The sequence below is a fragment of the Candoia aspera genome, chromosome 2, assembly GCF_035149785.1.
Source record: "Candoia aspera isolate rCanAsp1 chromosome 2, rCanAsp1.hap2, whole genome shotgun sequence".
Lineage (NCBI taxonomy): Eukaryota > Metazoa > Chordata > Lepidosauria > Squamata > Boidae > Candoia > Candoia aspera.
In genome coordinates this window covers 168,004,827-168,032,783 of record NC_086154.1, presented here as the reverse complement: position 1 = coordinate 168,032,783, position 27,957 = coordinate 168,004,827, and the positions used below count along the sequence as shown (strand labels likewise).

General features: G+C 43.8%; 2 protein-coding genes across 6 annotated transcripts in view; one reads left to right on the top strand and one right to left on the bottom strand.

Annotated features, from left to right (window-relative positions):
- Positions 1-909, top strand: part of TMOD1 (tropomodulin 1) — a 37,498-nt gene extending 36,589 nt beyond the window's left edge. For 3 of the 4 annotated variants that reach the window (XR_010067301.1, XM_063294805.1, XM_063294804.1), the window contains one exon: positions 119-909. Coding sequence is in view for 2 of the 4 variants with exons in the window: in XM_063294804.1 (XP_063150874.1) it covers positions 119-183 (65 nt within the window). In the remaining 2 variants the exon portion in view is untranslated. The remainder of the gene's footprint in view (positions 1-118) is intronic. The other variant, XM_063294806.1, reaches the window with a different exon arrangement.
- On the bottom strand, positions 565-27,444 carry TSTD2 (thiosulfate sulfurtransferase like domain containing 2). Of its 2 annotated transcripts, XM_063294801.1 has the most exons (10): positions 27,327-27,444; positions 23,042-23,247; positions 21,296-21,609; positions 20,015-20,123; positions 18,999-19,124; positions 17,521-17,626; positions 16,954-17,072; positions 8,464-8,622; positions 3,625-3,763; positions 565-2,546 (listed from the first exon to the last, which is right to left on the bottom strand). In XM_063294801.1, exons 2-10 carry the CDS (start codon positions 23,228-23,230, stop codon positions 2,317-2,319), a joined length of 1,491 nt encoding a protein of 496 aa, XP_063150871.1. In that variant the 5' UTR covers positions 23,231-23,247; positions 27,327-27,444; the 3' UTR covers positions 565-2,316. The 2 variants fall into 2 exon arrangements, with proteins under 2 accessions (XP_063150871.1, XP_063150872.1); XM_063294802.1 differs by lacking the exon at positions 27,327-27,444 and having other exon boundaries at positions 23,042-23,271.
- Positions 27,445-27,957: the final 513 nt, after the last annotated feature.

Here is a 27,957-nt window from a genome sequence, read left to right as displayed (position 1 = left end):
AGGGTTACTTGTTCTTCTTTGTGATGGTCTTGAAATTCAAGAATTGAGAATATCTATGGAACTCTCCACTCTATACCTAAGAAATATATGCTGACCTCACATATTTTTTTCCCCTCAGTGAGAAAAAGACGGCTTGCAGACCTGACTGGACCCATCTTTCCCAAGTGTCGAACTGGGGTGTAGTTTTGGTTGCGAAGATGCGTCAGCAAGCTTGCACTGGCTTATGAAGGCTTATGGAAGCAGAGCAACTGTGCAGTGAATTTCTGGGGCTTGTTTTTTCATATGACACCCTTGCACATGGAAGATTTAAATTAAATAGTGATTATAGGCAAAAGTCTTCATTATCAAATTGTGGAATATGATGGCATCTTTATTTTTAAAGAGTAATCCCAAGTTTTAGCCTGTCAACCATACAAGATGCAATTTTGGATTCTGGTGAAATATATCATTGCTCAAAAACAGCTTGAATTTATAGTTAGATCACAGCCTAGTTTTAGTATGGATTTGTGTGCACGTGCGCAGTGATATGCATGAGTAGTTGGCAACAATAAAACAATGCAATACTGCTCTGCAAATGTAGCAGAAATGTTAAAAAAATACTTTATTTTGATCTTGAAAGAATTAGAAAGATTCTACTAATCTGACAGCATTTTTATCATCCCAATGTACATAATTATTTTAAATTGAGAATTGCAATCAGCTAGCAACATCCAGAACCCTAAGTTACAACCCAGCATTAGAATCATCTATTATACCTCACAGCCCTCCAGCACAAAAAATGTAAGGCCACTGTTTCCCTAAGCAATAGTCACAAGAAAGGCAGCTGCTGAATGGGATGTTGGTTATTTCTATTTTTCCTGAAGAACTGAAGAATTTAAAAATATGGATTAAATCTGATAATACACACAAGAGTGTGTCAGGACTCTTTATGCTTGCAAATTGACTATTTTTGTATTATATTTCTTTCTGTTTCGCATGTCCTAGTGACAGTTTCCTTGATCCAACATGGTTTTTCAGAAAGCTGCGTGGGGTTTAATGTTTGAAAGCTTTATCTGAACAAAGGCTTTTGGATTCATTCCATTCCATTTGCTCTGCAAGAGCACAGTATTAGTACCTGGGCAAGATCTACTAATCTCCCTGTACTGTTGATGGGGATACCTCTTCTCACTGCACAAGCCTCCTATACTTCCTCTATGGAGGGTGGCTTTACATTCTGCAGACAGTGGCTGAAATGGTTGAAGGCATGTCTTCTATTTTCCTAGCTGTCCATACAAATATGATTTTGCCACTGTGTTGCCAAAAGAGGGTACCATTTGCTTGTATGCCTCCCCCTTGACAGTGTCATAATCTGCCTTTCCCAAATGGAGATGACAGTCCCACAGTTAAGGGACATGGGGAATTTCCTTTGATGCTCATAGTATCATTAATGATTGAGAGCGGCCAGCATCCCCATTGGTAGCCCAGAAGCAGGCATGGCTGAAATCTTTGGATCCATTGTTCATCTGAAGAAAGATCGGGGGATTTAAAACAGCAAAAAGGGTGACATCATCATCATCGTCATCATCATTATTATTATTTCCCACCTTTATTTTGTGCAATTTAAAGCGGTGTACGTAATACTTCCTATTTATAGATAGGAGATATTTTAGATATTCAGCGTGCACCTTAAACTCTGAAACATCCCCTCCCCCAAACTTGGGCAAGTATGACTTGTTTTGGGGGTGTTAAGGCGCAAAGAGCACTTTACACTTCTGTCCCTAACACTCCTGAAAACGGCTCAAAATGTTGAGCCCTGCTTACTCTAATTACATTATAACATCAGCAACCCTAATTTCTATGGCCCAAAGTGTAACCCTCAGGATGAAAAAGCTTGTCTACCTCTGTGGTACAGCTCAACTCAGTCAACCGATGGTATCCCATTAGTTCTGTTACCGGTAGTGGGCAACATTCAAAAACAGCACAGAATTCTATGCAACTCATTAAAATTAACGATGCATGCACTATAGCCTTGTCTGTTGGGTTGAGACCAATCTTCTATTTTTTCATTGCTTGTGAATTAGGCCTTCCTAAAGCATCACATGTACGAACCTCAAGTTGTCTTGCTGGAAGACTCTAAATATGGTCGAACCTTTCTTCTCCATGCAATTTCTTTTGAGAGGAATCCAATCTTGCACTGAAACCTTGACTGCAGCTGGAACTGAAGATCTGCTCAACTGCCCCACACAACTAACTCCCTCAAATCCATTAAAACATGTCTCAGAACCGACATCTCAGGCAATCATCCATAAAGAGGGAGTATAACTTCAGGGCTCTTTGTCAAAAGCGTTCCACTGGTACCCGCTGCCGTGTTCCTGTACACTCACACTCCTCTTTGAAGGTCTGTCCTGAAGGTGCTAAAGCCAGTGCAAGACCTTTCTCCTGGCAGAGGGGACAGCAGGCTGTGAACCCTTTCTGTTGGCATTGTTGGCATGTCAGGACAAGTTGACGGCAGAGCTGGGTAGAGCAAAGATGGTACTGGTCCCAGAGTGTCCCACAGTAACGGCAAACTGAAGGGGAAGAAAGCAAGCTTAAATTTCTAAGGGGAGCAGTTGTTTTTGGTTACTGCTGACCCTACTTTCCCTATGATCTCTGACACTGTGATTGGGTTCACACAGTTACCACTTACTACCCATGGTTTATTCAGTAAGCCACAATGGGTTGGGATCATACAGCTAAGACATAAATTGTGCTTTATAAGCACAGTGGTTGGGATCACACAGCACACTTAGCCAAAACCTAACATTCCACATTAGTTATTACGTACTGCATTTATGCACCACAACTTCTCTGCAACCTCATCACAGCACCCATGGGAGGCTTCTCCTCATTTTACAGTAAACCCTTAATTTAATGGACCATTCAGAGAGAGGGGATGTCTGTTAAATCTGAATATAGGTCATTTGTGTTACTATACATCATTTGAGTAGTTACATAGTTGAAATAAATGACAATATCTGCAATAAAACCTCAGTTTAGCAGATTAGCCTTAAATGGGACTGAAGAACAAGTGAAAAATTTGTCCATTGTATCTGAAATCTATTAAACCTAGGTCCATTAAACTGAAGATTACTATATTCCTACAACCTTGTAATGCAAATTAGTTGAAAGTAGGGCTTGCCTTCCATCTTCCAGTGATAGAGGAGTATTTGAACTTGAATTTCTCTGGCCCAAATCCAACATTTAAACCCTTGGGGGAAGAGCAGTGTGTGACTTAGCATGATGTATGAGCTCATTCAGGGGGTTGTGACTGGCCAAGCGTAGTTAGCCAGGATAGAGGAGATGGACAGCAAGTCAGTCTCTCATTTTAAAAATCAGCTAGTAAAAACTCTTGTGTGTAAAGAAAAAAAAACCTTGGTGCTTCCAAACAGTCTTCCCTAACTAGATGAGCTGGACTACAACTCTCATTATGCCCAGCCATCTTGCTGTTCATCCAAAGGGCAACTAACTGGAGAAGGCTGAGCAGGAAGAAGCCCTCCTGCAGTAGTTTACAAACTACCGCCTACAAAATGGCTACATTTTGTAGCCTACATAATGCATGCAGCAAAGGCGCCAAACAGCCACTCAATTGGGAAGAACGTACTTTACCTGAAATCACGTCACTGTTTGAGGAAATGGCATAACGTTCATCAAAAACAAAAAGCTTTCCTCTGTAGAATCCATCAGGAAATTCTTCCAGGTACTTGTGGATGCCACCTTTGAGGTGATAAACCTCTCTGCATACACCCTGGTTCAAAGCAACACCACACGTAAGATTTAGGAACTTCTGAAAGGCCAATAAAAAGCCCTACAACCTACAGTCAGTTTGGTTGTAATTTCTTGTTGCTGATTTTCTGAACATAGGGAATATATCTTGGCTTGGCCTGTATGTTCTCAGGAAAGAAATATTTCATAACAAAATACAGCAAAGTGTAAAGAGGCCAAGCTAAGATCTTCCTGCTTACTGAGTGAAGTCTCGCTTCCACTAGTTATGAGCAGAGTTCAAAGTCTTCCCCACTGATGGAGTAACTATTATTTAGTGTTGATGATGCACATATGATGACCAAAAGGGAATGATTTTCTTGGAAGACACAATTAATACAACTTTACAGAGAAAAGGCAAGAAAAAATGCTAGAAATATAGTCCGCCTTTATTCAGTATTGTATGTAGAAATTTGCAGTCCTCACGCTTTAGGAAGCTCTAATGGATGCATTGTAGTCTTTTAGTAATAAACCCAAATCTAAGAACAGAATCCAAGCCTTTGCTGGCGAAATGATTGGTGGTAGCAGTGATGGGCTAAATAGAAGTCATAGCCCTTATTGTTTTTACACCATATCCCCTGTCCCCCAGTTATCAATGTTTCTCAACCTTGGCAACATTAAGATGTTAATGTTGGCTAAGGGAATTCAGGGAGTTTAAGTCCACCATCTTAAAGTTGTCAAGTTTGAAAAATACTGGTTTACATGTTCCATGACTAAGAAAAGCAGTTGAAGGTCAAAGTTACAGGAGAAAACAATGGGCAGCTGAAGTAGCAAGTATTCATTTGGTGTCCGCTACTTCTCTAGGGAAAAGTATGTGAGTTTCTTCTGCCAATTTACAGCTATTCAATAGAAACCCAAGTCTCTAATCCTATTTATACACTGCTAATTTAGGCGCCAAGAAAAAAGGAGCAAGGCTGGACATACTGCTAATGAACACAAACTTATGCCTTTTGTACTGTTCTACAGTATTCAATCAATGTGCTATCCTGTGAATTCACAATTTATTATGTTACAGCATTAATTTCTTATGTTACAGCATATCACATTCACTTACATCACACCTTTACATTCTCCTCCTCTTTGGTTGTCAACTGCCACTACCCACTTCATTATGCATAATTGTCTATCCTCACTGTACTTTAGGGTCAGTCTTGCTTGCAAACTATTTCAAGAAGTTTGGTTAGAAAGTAGAGTATCAAATAAATGAATATTTGAACTGTCCTGTGCTTTAGAATCTTCAGGAGGGCCTAGTCTTTATGGTCCATATTTAATGAAGGTAAAAATTGCAATTTGCAAAATGGGCTTCTCACTCATGAGGTGTCAATAACAATGGGGGGGAAGGAGGATCCCAGTTGTTCTGCTTATGATTATGATTCAGAAAAGCAAATTATATTAATAAATGTGGGAAGTGCAAAGAAGCAGCTGGCAATTTGTGCATATTCCACTCATTGGAGCCTTTTGTGAATAATCTTGTCCATTTCAAAACAGTATCCGTCAAATGTGGATTTTCTATTACTTCTTTTTCAACAAAGACTGAGAAGTCTTGGATTCTATTCCAACTAAAAGCAGAAGCCAAACTGTCCCAGTTCTAATTGTAGATCCTAAAAATTAACCTCTATGATCCATGGCCAACCTCTATGGCCATTCCCTCTGACCTCAGAGGCCTAACTCTAAAATAGTGCTTCTTAACCCCAGCAACTTTAAGATGTGTGGACTTCAAATCCCAGAATTGCCAGGAGAGCCAGTTTGGTGTAGTAGTTAAGGCACCAGGCTAGAAAATGGGAAAGTGTGAGTTCTAGTCCCACCTTAGGCACAAAGCCAGCTGTGTGATCTTGGGCCAGTCATTCCCTCTCAATCTTAGGAAGGGGGCAAGGGCAAGCCACTTCAGAAAAACCTCGCCAAGAAAACTGCAGGCAGTCACTAGGAGTCAAAAACTGACTCAAAGGCACGCACGCACACACACGACATACTGTATCTCTAATCATTTATTTTTCAAATTTCTATCACCACCCATCTCTCCTGAAAAGGGAACTATAATAAGCTTCTTGGCTCTAGGCCATTTGTGAGGTATGAAGTAGGCCCTTAAATGGGTATTTGTCTTCTGAAGATGGACAAAAGATTGCTCTCCCCTGCCCATCAAAAGGTCAAGCAATGTCAGAAATGTTAATAGGCTTGTGACAGTGACAGCCCTACATGGCATAGGGCCTGGTTGCCTGAGAGACTGCCTGTTGCCTATAACATCTGCCTGGCTGATTTGATCCTGCAGGCTTGGAGCACTCCAGGTTCCTTTGATTAAGCAATGTCATCTATCAGGACCCCAGAAGTGTGCCTTCTCTGTAGCAGCACCGAGTTCCCCAAGATCTGGATGGCCCCCACTCTGCTGTTGTTTAGAAGAGCCATGAAGATCTGGCTCTTCACCCAGGACTTTGGCGAGGGAGAGTGAGACCCCTCGCTTCATCGTGCTTTTTATCGTTTAATGATTTTATTGTAATTTCTTTGATTGTTGTGAGCTGCCCAGAGTTGTTGAGAGTTGGGCAGCATGCAAGTTTAATAAATTATAATTATAATGTGCATCAGTTTCTGTAAATGATTGCCTAGCCTAGATTTGACTAAATTCCAGTTTGTGATGAATAGACATAGTAAGAACAGTATATTTAAAACATACAGTATTGTTACTACCTGGAAATTTGTGGAAGAATGAGTTATCAATGGGAAGGAAGTGATAAGTACACTTAATTAATCTGAGAGTTTGGGAAGGTGTTTAACAGATTAGTTTGGAACAGGTTGCTTTGACTGCTTTTGTCAGAGGGCCAACCTCGGCTGATCTCAAAAGCTAGGCAGGATCAGACTTGGGTAGAACCTGAATGGGAGATGGGCAGGAGATCCCAGGCTGTAGGCAAAACTGAGAATTTTAAAGAAGTATTCAGACGAAAGGTAATGAATAACAGTTCCATAACGATATCCATCAAGTCACTAGAATTGGAGCTTGACTCAAAAGAGGCTTCACCTTTATCTAAACTGAAGGACTGCTGTGCTGCATAGCTCTGCTGCTAGAAGTATTTCTCCTCGATTTTTAAAATGTAAGTTCATAGGCAAGATCCCCACCACTGACTTGTAGTATCTTTCAGCATCATCCAGCCATCCTTGACATAATACTAAGTTTGTCTTCATTACAGTTGGATGAGTTAGAAGACACTCCAACTCAGCCTTTCTCAGCCTTTTGACCCTGGAGGAACCCTTGAAATATTTTTCAGGCCTCGGGGAACCCCTGCACATTCAGACTCAGATATAGGCCAGAAGTTACAAAATGATTATATTCGTTTCATGTGTAGGTCTGTACATAAGCACTAGTAGTGTTCTTAAACTAAACATAAAGAATGACGCTTATCTCTTTAATGTGAAGTTGCCTGAATTTAAAATAATTTTTTAAACAAATTGTGATCTCCCAGTGACTTCTTGTGGAACCCTAGGCTTCCACAGAACCCTGGCTGAGAAACTCTGCTCTAACTCATTAGTGGGGATCCTATCTAATTTAGCAACTGAGAACTCTTCCAATCAGGGGAAGGCAAGTTCTTGATGGGGGCAATTCAGCCTCCTACTTTCTTGGCAGTCCTTCCAATGATGCAATAGGGCTGAAGAAATTGGGCCATTTTTAATGTGTTTAGGGGATTGGGGTGGGGATGTTTAAGGACAGAAATGGGAGAGTTTTGTGTCAAGGAGATCTTGTGCTCCCAGTCTTCCCTTTCTCTTTAGGTAGAATGGGAAGGGAGGAGCTTGATCCAGAGATCTTTGTAATTAATAGCAAGGCTGTTCTAGCAGTTTCCTCACCTTGTTCAGTCCTAGTATTTTATTTCCACTCCTGGGTTAACCTCTGAAAAAACAAGTTCTTCAAGACAAACCCAGATGTAACTAAATGGCTAATTCTTGTGAGGTCACAACGGTCGCCTGGTTTCTAGCCTGGTGCCTTAACCACTACACCAAACTGGTTCTCAAATAAGTTAGACACCAGAAAAACTGTTGGTTGATTTTTACTGCAAGAAACTGATGTGCTCACCCTTCAGAAAAGGTAAAAGTCCCTCATATTTTTTTAATAAGGAAGGTATGGATTGTCCCATAATTACTTAACAAAGCTACTGTACCATGCTGAGGAAATTGTTTTCCATTACCTTAGAATGAGTAAAAGGCAGGCAAGAGAAACGTCAGTCCAATTTCCAGTGTCCCTGGAAAATGGGTTCTGGGGTCTGGTTCAGCTGTTTGCTCCTCTGTAGAATGGCCATCTGCAGACTAAATTTTGCAGCAAAGGCAACATTTGCTCCATCTGCTTATCCTGTGCTGAGCAAAAGATTCTGCTTTTCTTAATGCACAGCTGGGTTCATAATTTATTAAGGGGTAGCTTTGATTTTTATCTAAATTGCAATGATTCATCCACTACAGGTGGTGAAAGAGCAGGTGCTCTTTTCCAGCCCTTCTGAACAGTAATTAGTTTAAATGCTTGAGGCAATTTTGTGCAGGTTAATTTGTGGTTACCTAGAGTTTGACTTTGTTCAGCATTACATAACTGCTAGAAGATTAGACCTGCTAGGTCTACCAGTGAAACCATGAATCCCTTGCACAAATCCTGCTGTGTCACTTGTCTTCTCCAGCTGACCAGTTCTAAGTGAAGTCCTCTCCCCCGGGGTGGCTCACCTTAGACCTGAGATAGGCTGAACCCCGCTCACAGCGGATTCCTCCTGTGCAGTACATCAAGACTCGTTTGCCCCTGAAAAGGTCCAAATTCTCATCTATGTAGATGGGGAAGTAGCTGAACTTCCTAATGTTGGGAGCCAGACAGCCTTGGAAGTGCCCCTGGAATCAAAAGAAAAAAAAGCACTACTTAACTTGTGATTTTAAAAGATAAAATCAGGAACAACTGCAGCTGTTATGGTACCATGTTGCCTCACGGCTGAATTTCTTTAGAACCATAGAATGTATGAGTTGGAAGGGATCTTATAGGCCACCCAGTCTACCCTCCTACTCAGTACATCTCTTACAGGCAGCCATCCAGGCCCTGGTTGAAAAGCTCCACTGAAGAGAAAGCCATCATTGTTCTGGGCAGGTGGTTCCACTGTTTAACAGCAAATTCCAATAAAAAATATGTCCTAATAGTCAGCCGGAACATTCTTTCTATTTTAACCTGTTGGGCCTTGTCCTGTCCTCAGTTCCGACACAGGTCCACTCCCTCTTCCTTTTAGGTATTTGTAGACCGCAAGCAGAATGGTTTATTTAGAACTTTTATGTAGCTGCCCATCTTAAGTACATAACTCTGGGTGTGACAATACAGTACAATGCAGTTTTGGCAGACCAACCATCTTCCTGCTCCTTTAATGTTTCCTCGTAAGGCTTGGTTTCCTTCAATCTTTTTTAAAAAAAACCTTTCCAACAGTAGCTGTGATGGAGGCGGGGTGCAGAGGGGGGAGTGAGAAGCTCGTGCTTCTGCAGCTACACCCCTCAGTCCCACCACAGCCTCTGAGCCTGCCGATGCCTCAGGAGAAGCACCGCCGTCACCGCCTGCCTCCCCCTCCAGTCAGGTCATCTGCAAGTGGGGCAAGGACAGAGTGCCCTGCATAAGGGAAGCAGAGCACTTGGTGACCCAGCAGGAGGGTTTGTTCTCACCCAGTAAGAAAAATACCATGCGCAGTCAAAACAAGGGACAGATAAATGCAGGCCACCCTTCTCAAAGGAGGCAGCTAAGAGGTCTGCTCAGTAAGAGGGGAAAGAAAAAGAAACACAAGAGAATTTTAAAATTCAAGGAGAGAACAACACCCCCACCAACACAAGCTGGACAAACCACAGTATATAAACAGAGAGCAAGGCCTGCTCCCTTCCCGCACTGAAGATGTTGCCTAGTCTGGCAATGAAGCGTCTGCAAGGAAACAACAAGGCTCAGAGAGCACCAAGGACTCCCCAGTTTAACCCTGAGCTACAGATATTTGCTTCGATCGGTAATTTCAAAATTGCTTCCACATGTTGGGGCTGGTTTTGATTCACAGAGGCTACTGGATGTCTTGTGAACTTGACTGAATGGTTCCAGCCCTGCCTGTAGGTGAAGCCTGATCCTCTGACAGCTCTTCCAGTGCCAACTGCTGACCACACACTTCTCCTTACCCCATCATGCAGGTCAGGTCCACTTCTGCAGTGTTCATGTTGAAGAAGTGTCATGTTCACTGATTCAATGTAGTTTATACATCATAACATTTCACATGCCATGGCGCTGATGCACGTTTCTGTTTGGGAGGGAGCTGCTGTGAAACCTTGTACCAAGCTCTGTATCTGTATTCCTTACAATGGAATGTGTTTGGGTTATGTTCTCTGTTCAAGGACTTTTCCCGCAGACCATCAGAAACCGTTAGGAGCACCTGGGATTGTGAACTTGAGAAGATTCTATGGGGGGAGGGATCTCATTTGCACCGAGGGTTTTTAGTTTGAATTTGGCGCGCTTTCATCATTCTCAGCTTTCTCTGTGATCCTGCATACTATTCTTTAATAAATCAGATATCTTTGAATTCACACTCATGAGTCTGATGGTGTTTTAGAATAGGCAACCGTTACATAAAGCTGAGAATCCCCAAAGTTGTACCGTTAGCTCCTACCAAGATCAGTTTCTTGCGAGGGAAAATAGTTAACGATGGGTGAGTCCAAGCTCACGACCAGGGGACTTGAGGAGATGGCTAGCTTGATGCCCGAGTCAACGGTCAAGAGTGGAGAACTGAACCTCACCCCAGAACCTTCAGACTCCCGGGATGGATCGAGTTCCAATTCTGATGTGGAGGAATCTAACGATGGGGAAGAGCCAGAGCAACCAGCACCCAGCGAATTGCTCACAGAGTTGTTCACCTTGGATGAAGTAGAGGAACCCCAGCCAGGGACATCGGGGGCGTCCTGGAAGTATCGGTTCCCGCTAACCCCAGACAAAGAATCTACTACGGTGTCAACAGAGAGAAAGCCGAACACGTGAAGGAGGGAGGACTCTCAAGCCCCTGAAAGGCTAAGAGTGATGGAGGCCAAAATAGGATCGATAGAGTACATGCTAAGAAACCTGTCTCTGTCATTGGAGGGGCAGGGGAGGCGCGGAGGAGATCCCAGCTTCCTGCAACCATCCCCCATCCTCCCATCCGGACCGCCGGCAGAGTGGGGCCGGAGACGGCTCCGGGATGAATCCCCACCCCGCAGGGCTCGATCACCAGTGTCCCCACCCCGAAGAGGGAATGCTACTGTAACCTGGGGCCCAACCACTCAAGTAGCTGCCGATTCCTCTCCAACTGGAGTGGGGGTGAGAGACTTTTCTGTCAAGTTTGATGGGGATCCAACAAAGTTATTTTTCTTTTTAACTAATGCTAAAAGTTACATGAGGCAGTTTGGAGCATACTTCCCTTCCGAAGAGGCTAAGATAACTGCCATTGCCACCAAGTGAAGGGTCAAGCGGCTGATTGGTATGTTCAATTAAGTGATGCTGACTCCCCTGCACTTGATTATTTCTATGATTTCATGTGGGCGTTAAAGCTGCATTTTGAGGATCCTCTGGCCAAGGCAAAAGCTAAGAAGGCGCTGAAGGATCTTACCCAGGGCCGAATGTCTGTAGCTGATTACGCCCTAGAGTTTGAGGCTCTAGCTGGGAAAATCCCTGACTGGTCTCAGTCAACCCTAATAGAACGGTTTAAAGAGGGACTCAACCGGGACGTCCTACGGTGGGCGTTGTATAGAGACGACCCAGAGTCATTGTACGACTGGATCTGTCTGGCCGGCAAGGCTGAGCATGCTCAGCATACCTTCATGCAAACTAGAAAATCTGAAAGACCACCTGCCACCATGAGGGGACCCCGAAGTGCTACGACTGCTGCCCGGCCAAGCTATAGAGCTTGGGATGAGGAGAGAGATCGGCGCTACACGAGGGGTCAGTGTCTCCAATGCGGAAAGGAGGGCCACCGAGCAGCTGATTGCTCAAAAGCCAAAGCTGGAGAGTGAGCGGGAAAGCCGCCGGCCAAATCGCCCCCCCCTCGCGGCGGATGACAGCAGCCAAAGGTACAGCCGATGCTGAGGAAGTAATCTACTTCTCGGAAGAGGCTGAAGACGACTCCAAGGAGCCAGAGGGAAATGCCAGCCACCTGCCATGAAGAGCGCCTGCAGGCACATGGAGGAGGATGGGCGCAAAGATGCTATGGTGAGTGCTGACTGTCACACTTTAGCAGTGAAAGTGAAATTGGGTTCCCACACAAAAACTACAGAGGTATGGGCTTTAGTGGACTCTGGGTGTTACAGGTGTTTAATTCACCCTGATCTGGTTGCTGCTTTGGACCTGCCTAGCTTCCCCCTCCAGCAGCCTTTGATCTTCACACAGTTGGATGGTTCAATGGTGGGGGGGGGGCTGCAACCCATTTCACTGGAACTGTGGCAATGCAAATGGGCAGCCACCGTGAGACTTTGAAATTCATGGTGGCACCTGTTGGCAACCCCTTGGTAATCCTGGGGATCCCCTGGTTGACCTACAGAAGCCCCTATATAACCTGGGAGCACAGAACTGTGACTTTTAAAGATGGATTTTACCAAGCTCCTACAGTGGAGATAGTTGCACGTGCGGGGATTGGAAGGGCTGCGATCGCCACGCCGCACCCTAACTTGGCACATTTAGAAGGCTTGCCTGATCAATACCAAGACTTTGCAGACGTATTTGGGGAGATGGAAGCAGATCAGCTACCCCACCAGAAAACTGACTGTGCAATAGAGTTGGTCCCCAATGCTCAATTGCCCAAGCCAAAAATTTATCCGATGACTCAGAAGGAGCTTGAGGCATTACGGGACTTCATTGACAAAAATCTGTCCAGGGGATTTATTGAACCTGCTAATTCCCCAGTTGGGGCCCCTGTGTTATTCCGGGAAAGAAAGATGGCACGCTTTGACTCTGTACAGACTATCGAGGGTTAAATTCCGTATCTATTGTCAACAAGTACCCTCTCCCTCTCGTGAAGGACATGTTAGCAAGATTTTCTCCAAGCTCGATCTTCGTGAAGCCTATTTCCGCATTCGCATAAGAGCTGGGAATGAGTGGAAAACTGCTTTTAATTGCCCACTAGGATCGTTTCAGTACAAAGTCCTCCCTTTTGGGTTAGCAGGGGCACCCGGAGTCTTCATGCAGTTGATTAATGAAGTTTTACATGCTCGTTTGTTTAAAGGGGTCCTGGTTTACTTAGATGATGTTCTCATTTACACTGAAACCGAGGAGGAACACGAACGCCTCCTCAAACAGGTGTTACGCAAACTTAGAGATGCCAAATTCTACGCCAAACTCTCCAAATGTGAATTTCACAAAACCCAACTTGACTATCTGGGCTATTGAGTGTCTGACAAGGGCATTGAAATGGACCCTGCAAAAATTCAGGCGATTCTAAGTTGGGAACATCCCCACACCCGGAGGCAACTGCAAAGTTTCCTAGGGTTCAGTAATTATTATCGCCAATTTATACAGGGGTTCGCTGAGATCGCCTTGCCCCTCACTGATTTACTCCGTACCAAGGGCTTGGGGGAGACGCGCAAAGTAAAACACCCTGGAGCCGTGCTGAATTGGACGCCTGAATGCCAGGCAGCATTTGAAAAGTTGAAAACCCTTTTCACTGCTGAGCCTATTCCACAGCACCCCGATCCTGAATGCCCCTTTGTGGTCCAAGTTGATGCTTCTGACTCCTCAGCTGGGGCTATTTTGTTACAGTGGGATTCTGAGAATCACTTAAAACCCTGTGCTTATCTGTCCAGGAAATTTTATAAAACCGAACACCATTGGCATGTTTGGGAAAAGGAGGCGTTCGCTGTAAAAGCCACTTTAGAAACCTGGCGTCACCTCCTTGAAGGCGCTAAATGCCCTTTCGAGGTTTGGACTGATCACAGGAATTTGGAAGCCCTTCGTACCCCCCAGCGTCTCAGTCCTAAACAAATTTGCTGGGCTCAGTTTTTCAGTAGTTTTAATTTCCAGTTAAAATTTATCCTGGGAAAGAAAAACTTTCTGGCCGATGCTTTGTCACGTTTACCTCAGGACCTTGACCAGGTGGCAGATGTGGTTGGGACTGTTCTCACTAAACCACAACTGGGCTTGGTTGCTGTCACTCGGAGCCAGACCCATGCACAGGCAACCCCGCCCCCAGCCCAGTCTGGGAAGCGGAAAGTGCAAGTTCCTTGTCAGTTGCAGAAGGACTTTCTCCAGGCACTGAAATCTGACACTTGGTTGCTAGCTAATAGAGACACTGTTTCTTCTGAAAATGGTCTGGCGTGGGTGCAACATCGCCTTTATGTGCCTGAAACGTTAAGGGCTGCTATTTTGCAGCGTTCCCGTGATGATAAACTTGCTGGACACTTTGGTTTTGTCAAAGCCTTGCATTTGGTTCACCGCCAATTTTGGTGGCCAACCTTGAGACATGACGTAAAAGACTATGTTGCTTCCTGTCCTGTTTGTGCCATGTCAAAACGGAAAGGAGGGAAACCACAGGGGCTTTTACAGTCAGTGGCTAGTCCTACCCGTCCTTGGGACGAGATTTCTATGGATTTTATTGTGGATCTTCCTCCCAGTCAGAAAAAAACTGTTATTTGGGTTGTAAAAGATTTTTTCTCCAAGCAAGCGCATTTTATTCCATGTGCATCCATCCCGTCAGCCCCACAATTGGCGCGCCTATTTCTCCTCCATATCTACCGCCTCCACGGTAGCCCCTCCCGTTTGGTCAGTGACCGCGGGACACAGTTTACTTCCCAGTTTTGGAAATCATTTTTAAAATTGATTGGCACCAAACAAGCGCTGTCCACATCGTCCCATCCTCAGACTGACAGTTCTACTGAGATTTTGAACTCCACTCTTGAACAGTTTCTTAGAGCATACATTAACTACCATCAGGACGATTGGGTGGAGTTATTACCTTTTGCTGAAGTTGCTTACAACAATGCTGTCCATCAAAGTACCGGACAAACCCCTTTTCGCGTGGTTTCTGGTCACGACTTTGTTCCCATCCCTGAACTGCCACAGCCCCCTTCCCAAACATGTTCTGCATCTGACTGGGCTGTTAAACTGTCTGATTCCTGGCTGGTAATTCAACAAGCTTTGGCTGATGCCCAGGCTGCTTACAAGTTGCAAGCTGATAAGCATTGTTCCTTACAACACGACTTCAAAGTGGGGGATCAGGTGTATCTATCTACTAAATTTATCAAATCACCTCAACCCTCTAAAAAACTTGCTCCCAAATTCATTGGTCCCTTTCCTATTGTTCAGCTTATCAATCCGGTTACCGTTAAATTGGACCTGCCTCACAATTTGAAACGCTTGCACCCTGTTTTCCATTGCAGCTTGCTTAAGCCTATGCACCACTCCTCACGCTGGCACCCTCAACCTCCTCCTCCCACTCCAGTCATGACTGATGGCCAACAACACTTTGAAGTCAAGGACATCGTTGATTCCCGCAAACTTCGAGGCACCCTGCAGTATCTCGTCCGATGGAAACATTTTCCTCATTCTGAATGGGTGTCTGCTCACCACGTTAACGCTCCTGATTTAGTTAACCGTTTCCACCTTGCTTATCCTTTAAAGCCTGCTGCTTAATGTAATCTTTCTTTTGGGGGGGCAGTATGTCATGTTCACTGATTCAATATAGTTTATACATCGTAACGTTTCACATGCCATGGCGCTGACGCGCGTTTCTGTTTGGGAGGGAGCTGCTGTGAAACCTTGTACCAAGCTCTGTATGTGAAATCAGTACAATGGAATGTGTTTGGGTTATGTTATCTATTCAAGGCCTTTTCCCGCAGACCATCAGAAACCGTTAGGAGCACCTGGGATTGCGAGCTTGGGAAGATTCTACGGGGGGAGGGATCTCATTTGCACCGAGGGTTTTTAGTTTGAATTTGGCGCGCTTTCATCATTCTCAGCTTTCTCTGTGATCCTGCATACTATTCTTTAATAAATCAGATATCTTTGAATTCACACTCATGAGTCTGATGGTGTTTTAGAATAGGCAACCATTACAAGAAGTGACTGAGTAGTATCTTTCATCATCCTGCTAGCCTTCCTCCACCTAGAACAACGCTCCCAAGTCTCTTTCAAAGTGTAACCCACAGAATTGGGCACAGTATTCTATTGATTGATTATGTGCCATCAAGTTGGTGGTGACCACATAGGCAGAACTTCTCCAGGATGATCTGTCCCCAGTCTGGTCTTCAGGTCTTCCAATCATGCACCTACTGCTGCTGTAATCAAGTCCATCCTCCTTGCTGCTGCTCATCCTCTTTCCTTCCATCTTTCCCAGCATTACAGACTTCTCAAGAGAATAGAATTCTAACTGTGGCTTAACTAGTGCAGAGTTCAGTACAGCACTTACCTATCATGATCTGCACATAATGCTACTATTATCAATGCAATTCAAGATTACACTGGTCTTTTTAGTTGCTACATTACACTGAGGGACTACTAGTATTCCTAGATGCATCTCACATATGCTGCCCCCAACCTGGTCTCCCCAATCCTGTATTAATGCATTCCATTTTTCCTACCAGATGCAGGATCTCACACTTATCACTACTGCTGGATATGACTCAGTGTTCACGGGAGTCTTGTTTTGCCCTGTACAGAGTTAGCCAAACTTTCTAACTCGGTGACTTTTTAAAATTTTTGCCGTTCAATCATATCCAATCTTCGGTGACTGCCCGGACCAGTCCCTGCAGTTTTCTTGGCAAGGTTTTTCAGAAGTGGTTTGCCACTGCCTCCTTCCTAGGGCTGAGAGTCACCCAGGGTCACCCAGCAGGCTTAATACCTGAGGCGGGACTAGAACTCACGGTCTCCTGGTTTCTACCCCATTGCCTTAACTAGACCAAACTGGCTTTCTGGTGTCATCTACAAAGCTGATAAGTGTATCTTTCATTCCATCTTCAAAGTCATTTAAGAATTCAGTTTTTAAATGGCAGGTTATACATCTCCAAGTTAAAAAAGGGGGGGGAGGGGGAACAGCAAACAGGCAATGTACTATTGAAGGGGTGTTTAAAAGCCTCTTAACCTACTCTGTGCCAGGCACATACACAGGACCTATTATGTCTTCATGTGGCTAAACCTCAGGTGTGCAAATCCAAAGGAGGCAGCAACGACAACAACAAAATATCCAAATTAAGGCTACCTACTATTTTACTTTCATAGAAGTTCCTGCAGTCCAGCAAAATTGTATCCCCCTGTGCATTATGACCCTGAGAAAGGTATTTCTCTACTTCTGCATGAAACTCCTTTGGAGCCAAATGGATTCCTACCAAGAATTAAAAGACATTAAGAGGATACAGTGAGCCAAATTTGCATATTTAACACATATACCCCTCCTCAGCAAATCCCACTTTATTCCAGAGAACTGTATCAAAGACTTCTAAACCGTTTAATCCTGTTCTGCAGCTGCTGTTTTTGTTCCTTGGGCTTACTGCCTTCCATTCAATTCTTGTAAAGCACAATAGGCTTAGTTTCATGAGTTCGGATTTCCAACAAAAGTGGTCTGACTTCTCCATGGCAGCTCATTGGCTGGGAGGAAGGAGGATGGAGGAAGAAAAAAGGGCAGGGAGGATAGAGGAAGAGAAAATACAGTGGCCACACCCATTTTACGCTTTGATTCCACCTACCACCAGCAAGTTTTCCCCAAGAAATTACTCTGGGAAAATTCAACCCTTGACACACAAAAAATTGATCACCTATGACCAGTTCCATACCAGTTTCTTTGTAAGAGACTTTTTCTGGGTGAATTCCCATAGGTACTATTTCTTCAAACACGCCAATTCGAAGATCAGGGAAACAGTGGGCCCCTCCTGTACTGGTCTGAGAACCAAGGGAAGAAAACAAAGCAGCAGCAGCTTGCAAGAAATCTTAGTTGCCATGTTGGTTTCAGACAGTCTACAATCTGCCCTGCCCCACCCCTCCCCTCCCCTCCGCCCCAAACCCCTGGGAATCAAAGGCAGGAAACCAGTGATTATGAAGTCCACCTCCAGTTTAATTTAGCCAAAAAGATTTAGAAGCAACCCTCTTGAACAAAGTTTGACCAGTTTCGATTTTCTAAATAATGTATTCAACCTGTTTGAGAGGGAACACATTTATGACTTTTCCTGAAGGGCACAATTACCTTAGGATAGAGAACATGCTGTCCACAGACCTAGCTCAGCCCACTAGGCTGGTTTGTCCAGTAACATTCCTCCCTTGTCACCAGCAGAAAGAGCTACATTTGCGTGCATTCCAGACAGAATGACCCCAGCACAGCTTGGTTGGTCCCTCCTCTGCCACAGTAGGATGAGGAGTGGCTGAAGCCAGCAAGAGCCACACTTGAGAATGATCCAATAGAGCAGGGTTCCTCAACCTTGGCAACTCTAAGCTGTGCGGACTTCAACTCCCAGAATTCTGAGAGTTGAAGTTCGCACAGCTTAGAGTTGCCAAGGTTGAAGAACCCTGCAATAGAGCACTGGCAAGCTGAGTTAAACTGTGGATCCATGTTTCTTACCTAGCCATCTTACTCTGTGCAGGAGAAGGTGGAGATATTGCCTGGTTCTTCCTTCATGAAGGACAGTTCTCCATCCAGGATAAGGAAGGGGCCTCTTTGCCCTCTTCCTTTTCCTGTCTGCAGAGGAACATCATACAAGATGAAATAAATCATATGTGGAGCCACAGGCCTTTCTCCATTGGTCCACAAATCCACCTCCATGGTAAGAACAGATGTAGTCAGAGGGTAGTCGTTCCCTTCCCCAAAGTTCCACCTGCTGACATCAGCCTGATGGATATATAGAAATATATCCAGCCCTTGGACTTTAGTTCCCAACTCAAAATCTACATGAACAGCATATCAACCAGAAGTGTTTTTTCTGGGTCACCAATCACCCAATCAGTGGGGTAGATGGGCCTAAAATTATTCAAGGAAGCAGGTGGTGTTTCTCTTGCCATCTCTTGGAATCCCATAGGACCTGTGAGAATTGTACAACCATGTGGCATAAAGAATTTCACAAAGCAAGAGTTTTGGGGAAGAAGGTCTTTAAGAAAATGTTCACTGTAGGGCAGTGTTTCACAACCGTGGCAACTTGAAGATGTGTGGCTATGCTGGCTGGGAAATTCTGGGAGTTGAAGCCCACACACCTTCAAGTTGCCAAGGTTGAGAAACACTGCTGTAGGGTCATAATGCAGTCAGATTGCTCTCTGTGTCTCTTACCTTGAAATCTTCCTTTGTCAAAGTGCCTTTAAAGAGGGGGTGAGATAGCATTGAATCCATATATAGTTTAGTAGATGCCCTGCTCCCACCAACAGTTCCATTAATTCCTTCTGAAGCAATTCGCACCTGGAAGCCAAGCAGGAAGAGTCATTACAAGATATGCACCCAAGGCCTACCTGGGTTTATTCAGAAGGGACCCTAAGAGAATTCAGTAGAACTTACTCCCAAGAAAGTATGCACATTTCAACCATGCACAACCTACAATTGGTTAGCGTTCAGCTGCATCTAAATTTAATCCAAACAAAATGCAACCACAAAAAAAAAAAAAAAAAGGAGGAGCTTAACACATTCCTAAGAATTGTCTTGGGGTTATCTAATGTGATCTGCTCTGTATCTGTGCAGGAGATGCTGACTACAATTTGCTTCTGACCTTGATTTGTAGGAAACTTTTAAAAAAGAAAATTCAAGAGCTCTCTTCCCATCCATTGTGATATGTTCTGTTCTGGGTCAGCAAAGTAACACCCAAGAACCTTAAGGTGCCCAAGAAGCATTTCTGCTTCACCCTGAAACAGTTGCAAAAATCTTGCAAGAACTTGACAACTGCCAAAATCTTGCAAGATCTTGCATGAGACTTCTGCACTCCCTGAGATTTCAATTGTTTTGATTGTTTATTTAGACAGTCCAGGGCCAGAAAAGATTGCCAACCAATTTTCTACATAATGTCTGAAAGCAAATGAGAGATGAGTCAGCATCTTGTTCTTCCGAAGTTGCTACCAGGGGTGATTCTAGCCAGGTATTTCAGAGTAGTTCCCAACCTGCCTATAGTGATGATGATGACGACGATGATGATGATAATTTGTTTGAGCTATACCTGGTTTTTCACCAGATAATGCTGTTCAGTATAACTAACATATATAACTAGTAAGAAGGAATAGAAACAAATTAACCAAAACCTCAATTAAAACTCAGATTATAGAATAGTTACTTCAAAAAGGGGACAGCGTTGAATCATTTACCTTGCCGGTTAGACGCAGGTGCTGACATAAAGCCTTCTGCCACATACAAAGTCCCACAGGATCTGCCACCTCGCAGTAGCAATAGTACAGCAAAACTTCCCCAAATTCACTGCAAAGTGTGGGGGAGAGAGTTTGTGTCAAAAGTCTGTATTTCCATGACTCAATGCAAAAGTCTGTATTTCCATGACTCAATGTACAAGACCTTAACAACCTGGTGCTAGTTTCTTGCCTTGCGTCTGCTTTTGAGTTTGTGTCTGGCATCTTGATAGTCATATGCATTGATTTTTTTTTACTTTACTTATCATTTTGTTCTGCAAAATTGTATTTGCGCACACACACACACACACACACCTTTGAACCATTCTGCCTCTCCTCCTCATACCTGCTTTCAGTTTTTGCAGCAAGCCATAAACAAGTTAATACACATTAATTAACAAACATCATGGTTACAGACCCAGAGGACTTGGAGAAAAAAAGGGCATAGTCACTCATATATGGAGAAGTAGGGTAAAGAATCACTGAGAATGATGGATTGAGATGTTGTCACCTCCCAAGTTTGAAAAAAGAGAAGAAAATTGTGCACTTCACCTCCCAGGTCAACCCATCTTGTTGGTTCCCACTTTTCCAGAGCCTCTCCTGCATCTGATCCTGTCTCTGAGAGATGGATAAAAACCTTGCAATGGATGGCGAAACTGTCTGAGTACACCAGGAAGACCTTAAGAGCCTTTTCCCCCTGCCCTGCTTCCATTCCCCCCTCCATTTCTCCTTCCCTTAAATGAGGAAGCTGAACTTCATAAAACACTTACCAGACTTTAGATGCTCAACTCTGTAATTATCTACCACATGTTAGATGTTCAATTTTGTAACCACTTATCACATTAAATCAAAGAAACCATCTCTAACCCTTTATAGTCATCCATTATGCTTTAAGTAAAGAAGTAGCTTCCTTAAGGAACTTAATAAGTGTAAATAGGATGTGTAAAAAGCCTCGCCATGCCAGCTAAACTAGAGGGCAAGACTGTTTGAGCAGGAGATCATCCAGAGGGTAAAAAACTACCAGTCCCTTGTGGCAGTGATAAATCCCAAGAGCATGAAACTGATGCTCTTCAGTCAGTGGACAGCAATCATCGGTCTCTGTGTTATCAGAGGTTTCCTAGATGACAGATGACTGATAATCACCAGCAGAGCAGAAGACCATCAGCCCTTAGGAAGTGGGGTGAGTGGAGACAGAAGAAAGTGAACAATTCACCCTAACTCAAGATAAGCATAATGATTTCTTACCTTTTCATTTCATTAGTACTGATGTGGCTTATATCTGGGAGCTTGTAGATCGTCTCCTGGTTTCTGTCTGGAGTCCTGTTGGGCCTAGATGTTTCATCCACAGAGGCGGGGCTATTTGTGATTCTGCTGCCTGTCATCTGCTTTAAGATCACAGCTGTTTGCTGCCCAATGTCACCTGAATGCTGAGAAGCCACATGTCTGTGAATGCCAGTCAGATCTTTGAAAGTCTGTTGGCAGCATCTCCAGGAAATTGCCCTTTGGCAAGCAGACATGTCCGCTTCCACTTCCTTGGCTTTCACAAAGAGAGCAAATGCCTGCGTGGACAACAAATGGGGCAGAGGGGCCAGAAGTTTAAGAGCAAATATAAGAGCAGTCCCTGTGAGCCTCTGCAGTGGGGTCTCAGGCTCAAAGCTTACAGGACAGGCAGCAGAAGCTGACTGAGCAAGCACAGATAGATTGTAAGCCCCTCCTTTTGGAAGAGTTGCTTTAAAAATTATTCTAGTTTGGAAGTTGTCTAACTAACTTAATTAGTGTTGTATCCACTTATGATGTGACTGGCAAACCTAGATAAACACATCTGGTTAGAGAAAATGTGAAGAGCCCACTAACACACCCTTACCAGCCTCAGCCTTTTCAAACCTGGAAAGAAACAACACTGAACATTGCTCCAGGGAAGTAACTACTTATGCCTCGTGGTCTGGCACCTTTCTCAGACACCAAATGAGAAAAATATAGAAAGGATGAAGCGGGATCCCAGGACAAGAGCAAGCAGATGGAGCAGCAACGGTGAAGGGCAGAAAATCAAAGTGAGAACAGGTAGTAACTGGAGAAATCAGACAAAGACAGAGCCAGGGAGAAGTCTACAAGGGGAAGAAAAAGAGGGAGATGACGGAATGATAATAGCCAGTTTGGTGTAGTGGTGATGGGGCTGGCCTAGAAACCAGGAGATTGTGAGTTCTAGCCCCACCTTAGGCATGAAAGCTGGGTGACTTTAGGCAAGTCACTTTCTTTCAGTCCAACCCACCTCACAGGGTTGTTGTTGTGGGGAAAATAGGAGGCAAGAATATTAGGTATGTTTGCCACCTTGAGTTGACTACACACACACACACAAAAGGCAGTATAAACATCTAATAATAATTTTAAAAAATAGGCAAAGGGAAGAAGTAATGAGGGTCAAAAACTGCACAGTGAAGAGGATGGAAATTCACGTTATTCATTTGAAATACAGTGATCAGAAAAATAATTCACTACAATGTTATTGTGACACCAATTCTCTTTTGCAAATTCTGGTCATGAACTTCTCTCCGAATACCATCATGCTCTAGTGTAACCAAGAAAAGACACCTATGGTCCTACCTGTTTCCAATTCCTGGTTTCTTTTCACCACAGTACAAACAGGAGTCTATAATCCTATAAAAGGAGGATTGCAGCGAAGAGCAAGGGACAGCACATCCCTGGCTTTCACACACCAACTCCCCCCTGCAAATTCAGCCTTTTCCTGCTGCTCTGCAGTCAAGAGAACTCCGGTTTGCCAAATACATTCTGGATAACCAGGATTTACAACTGACTTCAGACTGGTACAGCAGAGATTGGAATTTGTCTCAAATAATTCTGCACATCAGTCATAACTGAATTCAGAATGACTGTTTATGACTGGAATACAAGTGGGATCAAGACACTCAGAGCTGCACAACAATTTTTCACTGGCACTAGACACTGATGGACAGTCAACAACAAACCAAGTACCTTCTTCTTTGCAGAGGCATATTTCTTTTTGGCACTGCTGTCTACTTTGGTCTTGAGATGGCTTTTGGGTGGGAAAGGAATGTGATCTTTCAACTCAGGGTCTGCAGAGGTTAAGATACAATGTTCCACTGGATCATCTCCATCAGGCAATGGCAAAGAGATCATTTCTACGTCACAGCAGCTAGGCATCAGTTTTCCTCAGTGGCCTAAGGAAGATTGTTCCAAAATAGGGATTTATTAACAGACATGCAAGGAAAATAAAATAAGACCTGAATGAGCATTTCCACAGCAGTTCTTAAAATGAGTTGGAATCAGCTCCAGACCTGCCTGATGCAGTTCAGTAGGGTCCAGCTGTCTATGCATATTGCTAACTCTGCTGCAATGTATACTAAACCAGAGAAAATCTACTTTTTTCTCTTGAAGCATGTCCCCTGCAGAGCTTCTGGGCACTCTATTGGCCCATTGGTAGGAATTCTCACCTTCCTCCACCTTCAGTGTACCACGGATGGGAACACTTGCCTCCACCTGCCTTTTTCTTTTGCTGAAATCTGGTTTCATACATTTGAGATCAAAGGATTGTTTCCTCAATGCTTTCTCAAGGATTGAGGAACAGTGGGGTTAACTCTGGAAGCCACCCAATCACAATCAGTCTAAAAATACTCCCACTGTATTTATCCAAAAGAAAGATTAGATCATTTCCCTAATAATTTATTACCAAAACAAATCCTTTATTACAAGTCAATGACCAAGACTAAATAAGCCTTACTAAAGTTTAATACATTATTATAAGCTACAGAATAGAATGTAGAAAATAAAATAAGGCGTACAAGATAAACTATTATGCAAGCATGATTGTACATTTTTTTAATTTTTAAAATAGAATTGACATCTCAAATTTGCTGAGAATACGGCAGGTGACTTTTTCTTTTAACCTAAGCTCCCTTTGAGGAGGATCATTCTAAAATCAGGATCATTTTCATTTCAGGTAAATATGGTCTTTCTTTCTAGGTAGAAGCTAGAAATAGCATACAGCATTATCCAAAATTAAAAGGTAGAATATCTGTGGAAGCCTCAGGTGCAACCTGAAATTAGACTCACCTGGTAGCTTAGAATATACTCTAATTTATCTAATTAACAGCTGTATTCACCTATAAAAGTTGCCATTTTGCTGAACGTCTTTGAATGCTGTGCTATACCCTCTGTTTGAAATATTCAAGTCAGTCACAATGTCGCTAGGGTAGACTTTTTAAGCCACAGCTTGTCAAAATCAATCTGTCCCCTGAAAATATATGAAATTTTTTTAAACCTTATCCACCTGCCCTATCATGGCTATCAAAGTGGTACTGATAATGTTACTGGTCTGCTTTACAGGACTGATGGAAAATTAATATTATTATGCTAATAATTATTTAATTTCAGAAACAAGACCATATGCTGTTTTCCCAGCTATGATAACCTATATTTTCCTTCATCTAACATCTTGAGCAGTCAACTTAGCTGGGTAAATGCAATTTCTGATGTAGACATCTTAAGAATGTTGCCAGTCTGATTCACACAATTTGCTGAGCCATGCTGTAGTTGGTTGAATTTGAGTTTATGCACATATTAAGCAATATATATATATATGTATGTATGTATGTATGTATGTATGTCTTAATATGACATGCAATGTCAGCTACCCACTCAGAACTTTGGTTCACCTACTCTAATATTTTATCTATTTATTTATTTCTCAAATTTATACTTCCTCCCATCTCCCCCCGAAAAGGGACTCTGAGTGGTTTACAATAAATTAGTTAAAAATTAAAAACAGTAAGCATAATAAAGCATAATATAATACAATACAATATAAAAATAAAAATAGAAGATAAAAAACCAGATGGCTACAAAAGATCATAAATACAGGGGGAGCACTCTAAGGCACCAGCCATCCTCAAGAATGACTACCCCCCACCCCGCCACAAGCATGGCAGCAGAGCCAGGTCTTCAGGGACTTCCGCAAGGTCAAAAGGGATGGGGCTAGCCTGACCTCCAGTGGCAGAATGTTCCAAAGGGCGGGTGCCACTGCAGAGAAGGCCCGCTTCCTGGACCCCACCAACTGGAGTTCTTTAACTGACAGGGTCCGTAGCATGCCCTCTGCATGATCACATGGGACGGGTTGATGTGATGGGGATGAGACGGTCCCTCAGGTAACCTGGACCCATGCCATGTAGGGCTTTAAAGGCAATAACCAACACCTCGAATTGGACCCAGAAGCAAACTGGCACCCAGTGCAGCTTGCGCAGCAAGGGTGTTACATGCGCCAATCTTGGGGCACAAGAATTGCCCACACAGCTGCATTCCGGACCAGCTGTAGCTTCCAGATACTTTTCAAGGGAAGCCCCATGTAGAGTCTATGTGGGAGATAACAAGGGCATGAGTGACTGTTCGAAGGGCCTCCCCATCCAGGAAAGGGCATAACTGGTGCACAACACGGAATTGTGCAAAGGCCCTCCTGGCCACGACTGCCACCTGCTTTTTGAGTAGGAGTCGTGAGTCCAGAACGACCCCTACTCAAAAACACATCAGGTCTGTCTGGGGCAGTGCAACCCCGTCCAGAACTAAAGATGACAATTTCTCAGATACAGACAAGCCATTAACCCACAGCCACTCCATCTTACCAGGGTTCAGCTGAAGCCTGTTCCCCATCCAGACCCCCACAGCCCCCAGGCATCGAGAGAGGGCAGTCACAGTATCACTTATCTCACCCAGGATGGAGATGTATAATTGGGTATCATCAGCATACTGATGATACCCAATTATATGATGGCCAGTAGATGTTTTGCATGACATCGTGAACTACAACCTATTCAATGCTATTTTACCCTACCATGTTGTAAGAGCCCAGCCTATGAGGAGGTATATACTCAGAAAACATATGGCAATTCTGAATGTTAGACGAGAGTTTTTCTCATTGTATCTGAAGATACCAGGAAACGCACTTAGGACTGCCTGCCTGTAAACCAGAGCAGTTTCTTTTTATAAGTAACATTCACACTTTTCATTACAGCTCTGAATCTTCTAGATCTATGAAATGGCTGGCAAGGTGTTAAGTACATCTTTAGATTTTTAATCAATGTCTTTAGTTCCCTCAGCATCTATGTTCTGGCCACAAAATACCATAGTAGCCAAGAAGTTCATTTGTAGAATTGGAATTACAGTATAAACAGCTAAGAATGCAAGAACTAAGAATCAGGAAGTCCTAATTTAATTTTCATTGGAAACATAGACTCATTGGGTGACTCAACCAAGCTTTCTTCTATAACAGGGAAATAAAACATCTGTATGACCATAATAATGCCTTTTAAAAAATGCTATTATAATAGTAAGATCATTTTATTAAATGCCTTGAATTTATTTGATTTGTACAGCCACCCATCTTGCATATGTGATGAATTATCATGTGATCGTTACCAAAGTGTATTGCCGACACTGCAGGAGGAGAGCCGGATACTGTAGTCTATGGTAACAAAAAGTAAGTCAGGAGTCGGGAATTCCCTTTTCCAACTACTGTACCCAGTTTCATTAAAAGGCACAAGCTTTCCTGAGCTGTAGCTCACTTCACCAGAAACAACTGATAAAAGGGGGCTACCAGACTCCTCTCCAGTTCAGTGTTTCTCAATCTCAGCCACTTTAAGGTGTGGGGACTTCAACCCCCAGAATTCCCCAGACAGACCTGATGTGTAACTTGGGGGTCGTTCTGGACTCACGACTCCTACTCAAAGAGCAGGTGGCAGTCGTGGCCAGGAGGGCCTTTGCACAATTCCGTGTTGTGCGCCAGTTACGCCCTTTCCTGGATGGGGAGGCCCTTCGAACAGTCACTCATGCCCATGCTGGCTGGGGAATTCTGGGAGTTGAAGTCCCCACATCTTAAAGTGGAAGAGATTGAGAAACAGTTATATCACGAAGAAATCCCTCAGGGGACACGTGCGCACAACTTTTGCCTGTTGGCGCGCAGGAAAGTTAACCGCGAGGGCTCACATTCCGAGTTAAATCCGTACCTAATGAATCTTTGATTTAGAGGGGAAGAGGGAAAAACAAAGAGGCTGGGGGGACGAGTTTTGGACCCTCTCCCAACTGCAAGCCATTTACTTTTGTCCCATTCAATTCAACAGGAGCCATTAAGAGCCAAACCAACGCAATTGTGCCTCGTCGTCTCGCGGCTTCCTTCGCATGCAGCCGCGCTAGATTTCTGCCGCCGTTTCTTCTTTTTCTTCTTGCTCTCCTCCAATTTCCCCTTTTTTACCTCGACACGCGCTCTCGGTGCGCAGGACCTCCCCGACCCGCGCAGTCGCTCCTTCCTCTCCTCCTTGGCCGGCAGCTGAACTGACTGACGCTCCCTTCGGAGCGAGAGCATGGCTGGCTGCGGGCTCGCTTAAGCCTTTGACTCCGCCTCCTCATGGAAATACTTCACTTGAGGGACTGCTTGCAATTCTCAGCCTTTTTAGACAAGGACTGCGAGGAAGCAGAGATGGCCTGGGCGTCGCAAGCGCGGAGGTACTTGTGGTGCCAGTAATAATGATAATCCCGGAGTCTGTCCACCGGGCTAACTTGACAAGAAGAACGCAGAGGAAGATACATTTTTGCAGCCCGCTGAAACTGTTGTTCTTTAACTACAGCGGTGCCTTCCAAACGTTAACAGGTTAAGCTGTTTTGCTTTCATTTAAAACTGGAGTTATGCTGCCTCCTTCTTACACCCAAAGAATTTTCCTTGAGGGTGTGTAAGAATTTAAAAACAGCCCACCCTTTGAAGATTCCCCGTTGTGCCTCTGCCTGAGTGACCGTTTTGGAGTAGTATTTGGGACCCTCCCAAAGAAGTATTTCATGCTGCATTGTAACAAATGCATCCCCTTTGAGCGAGTAATCTTCCCTCTCAA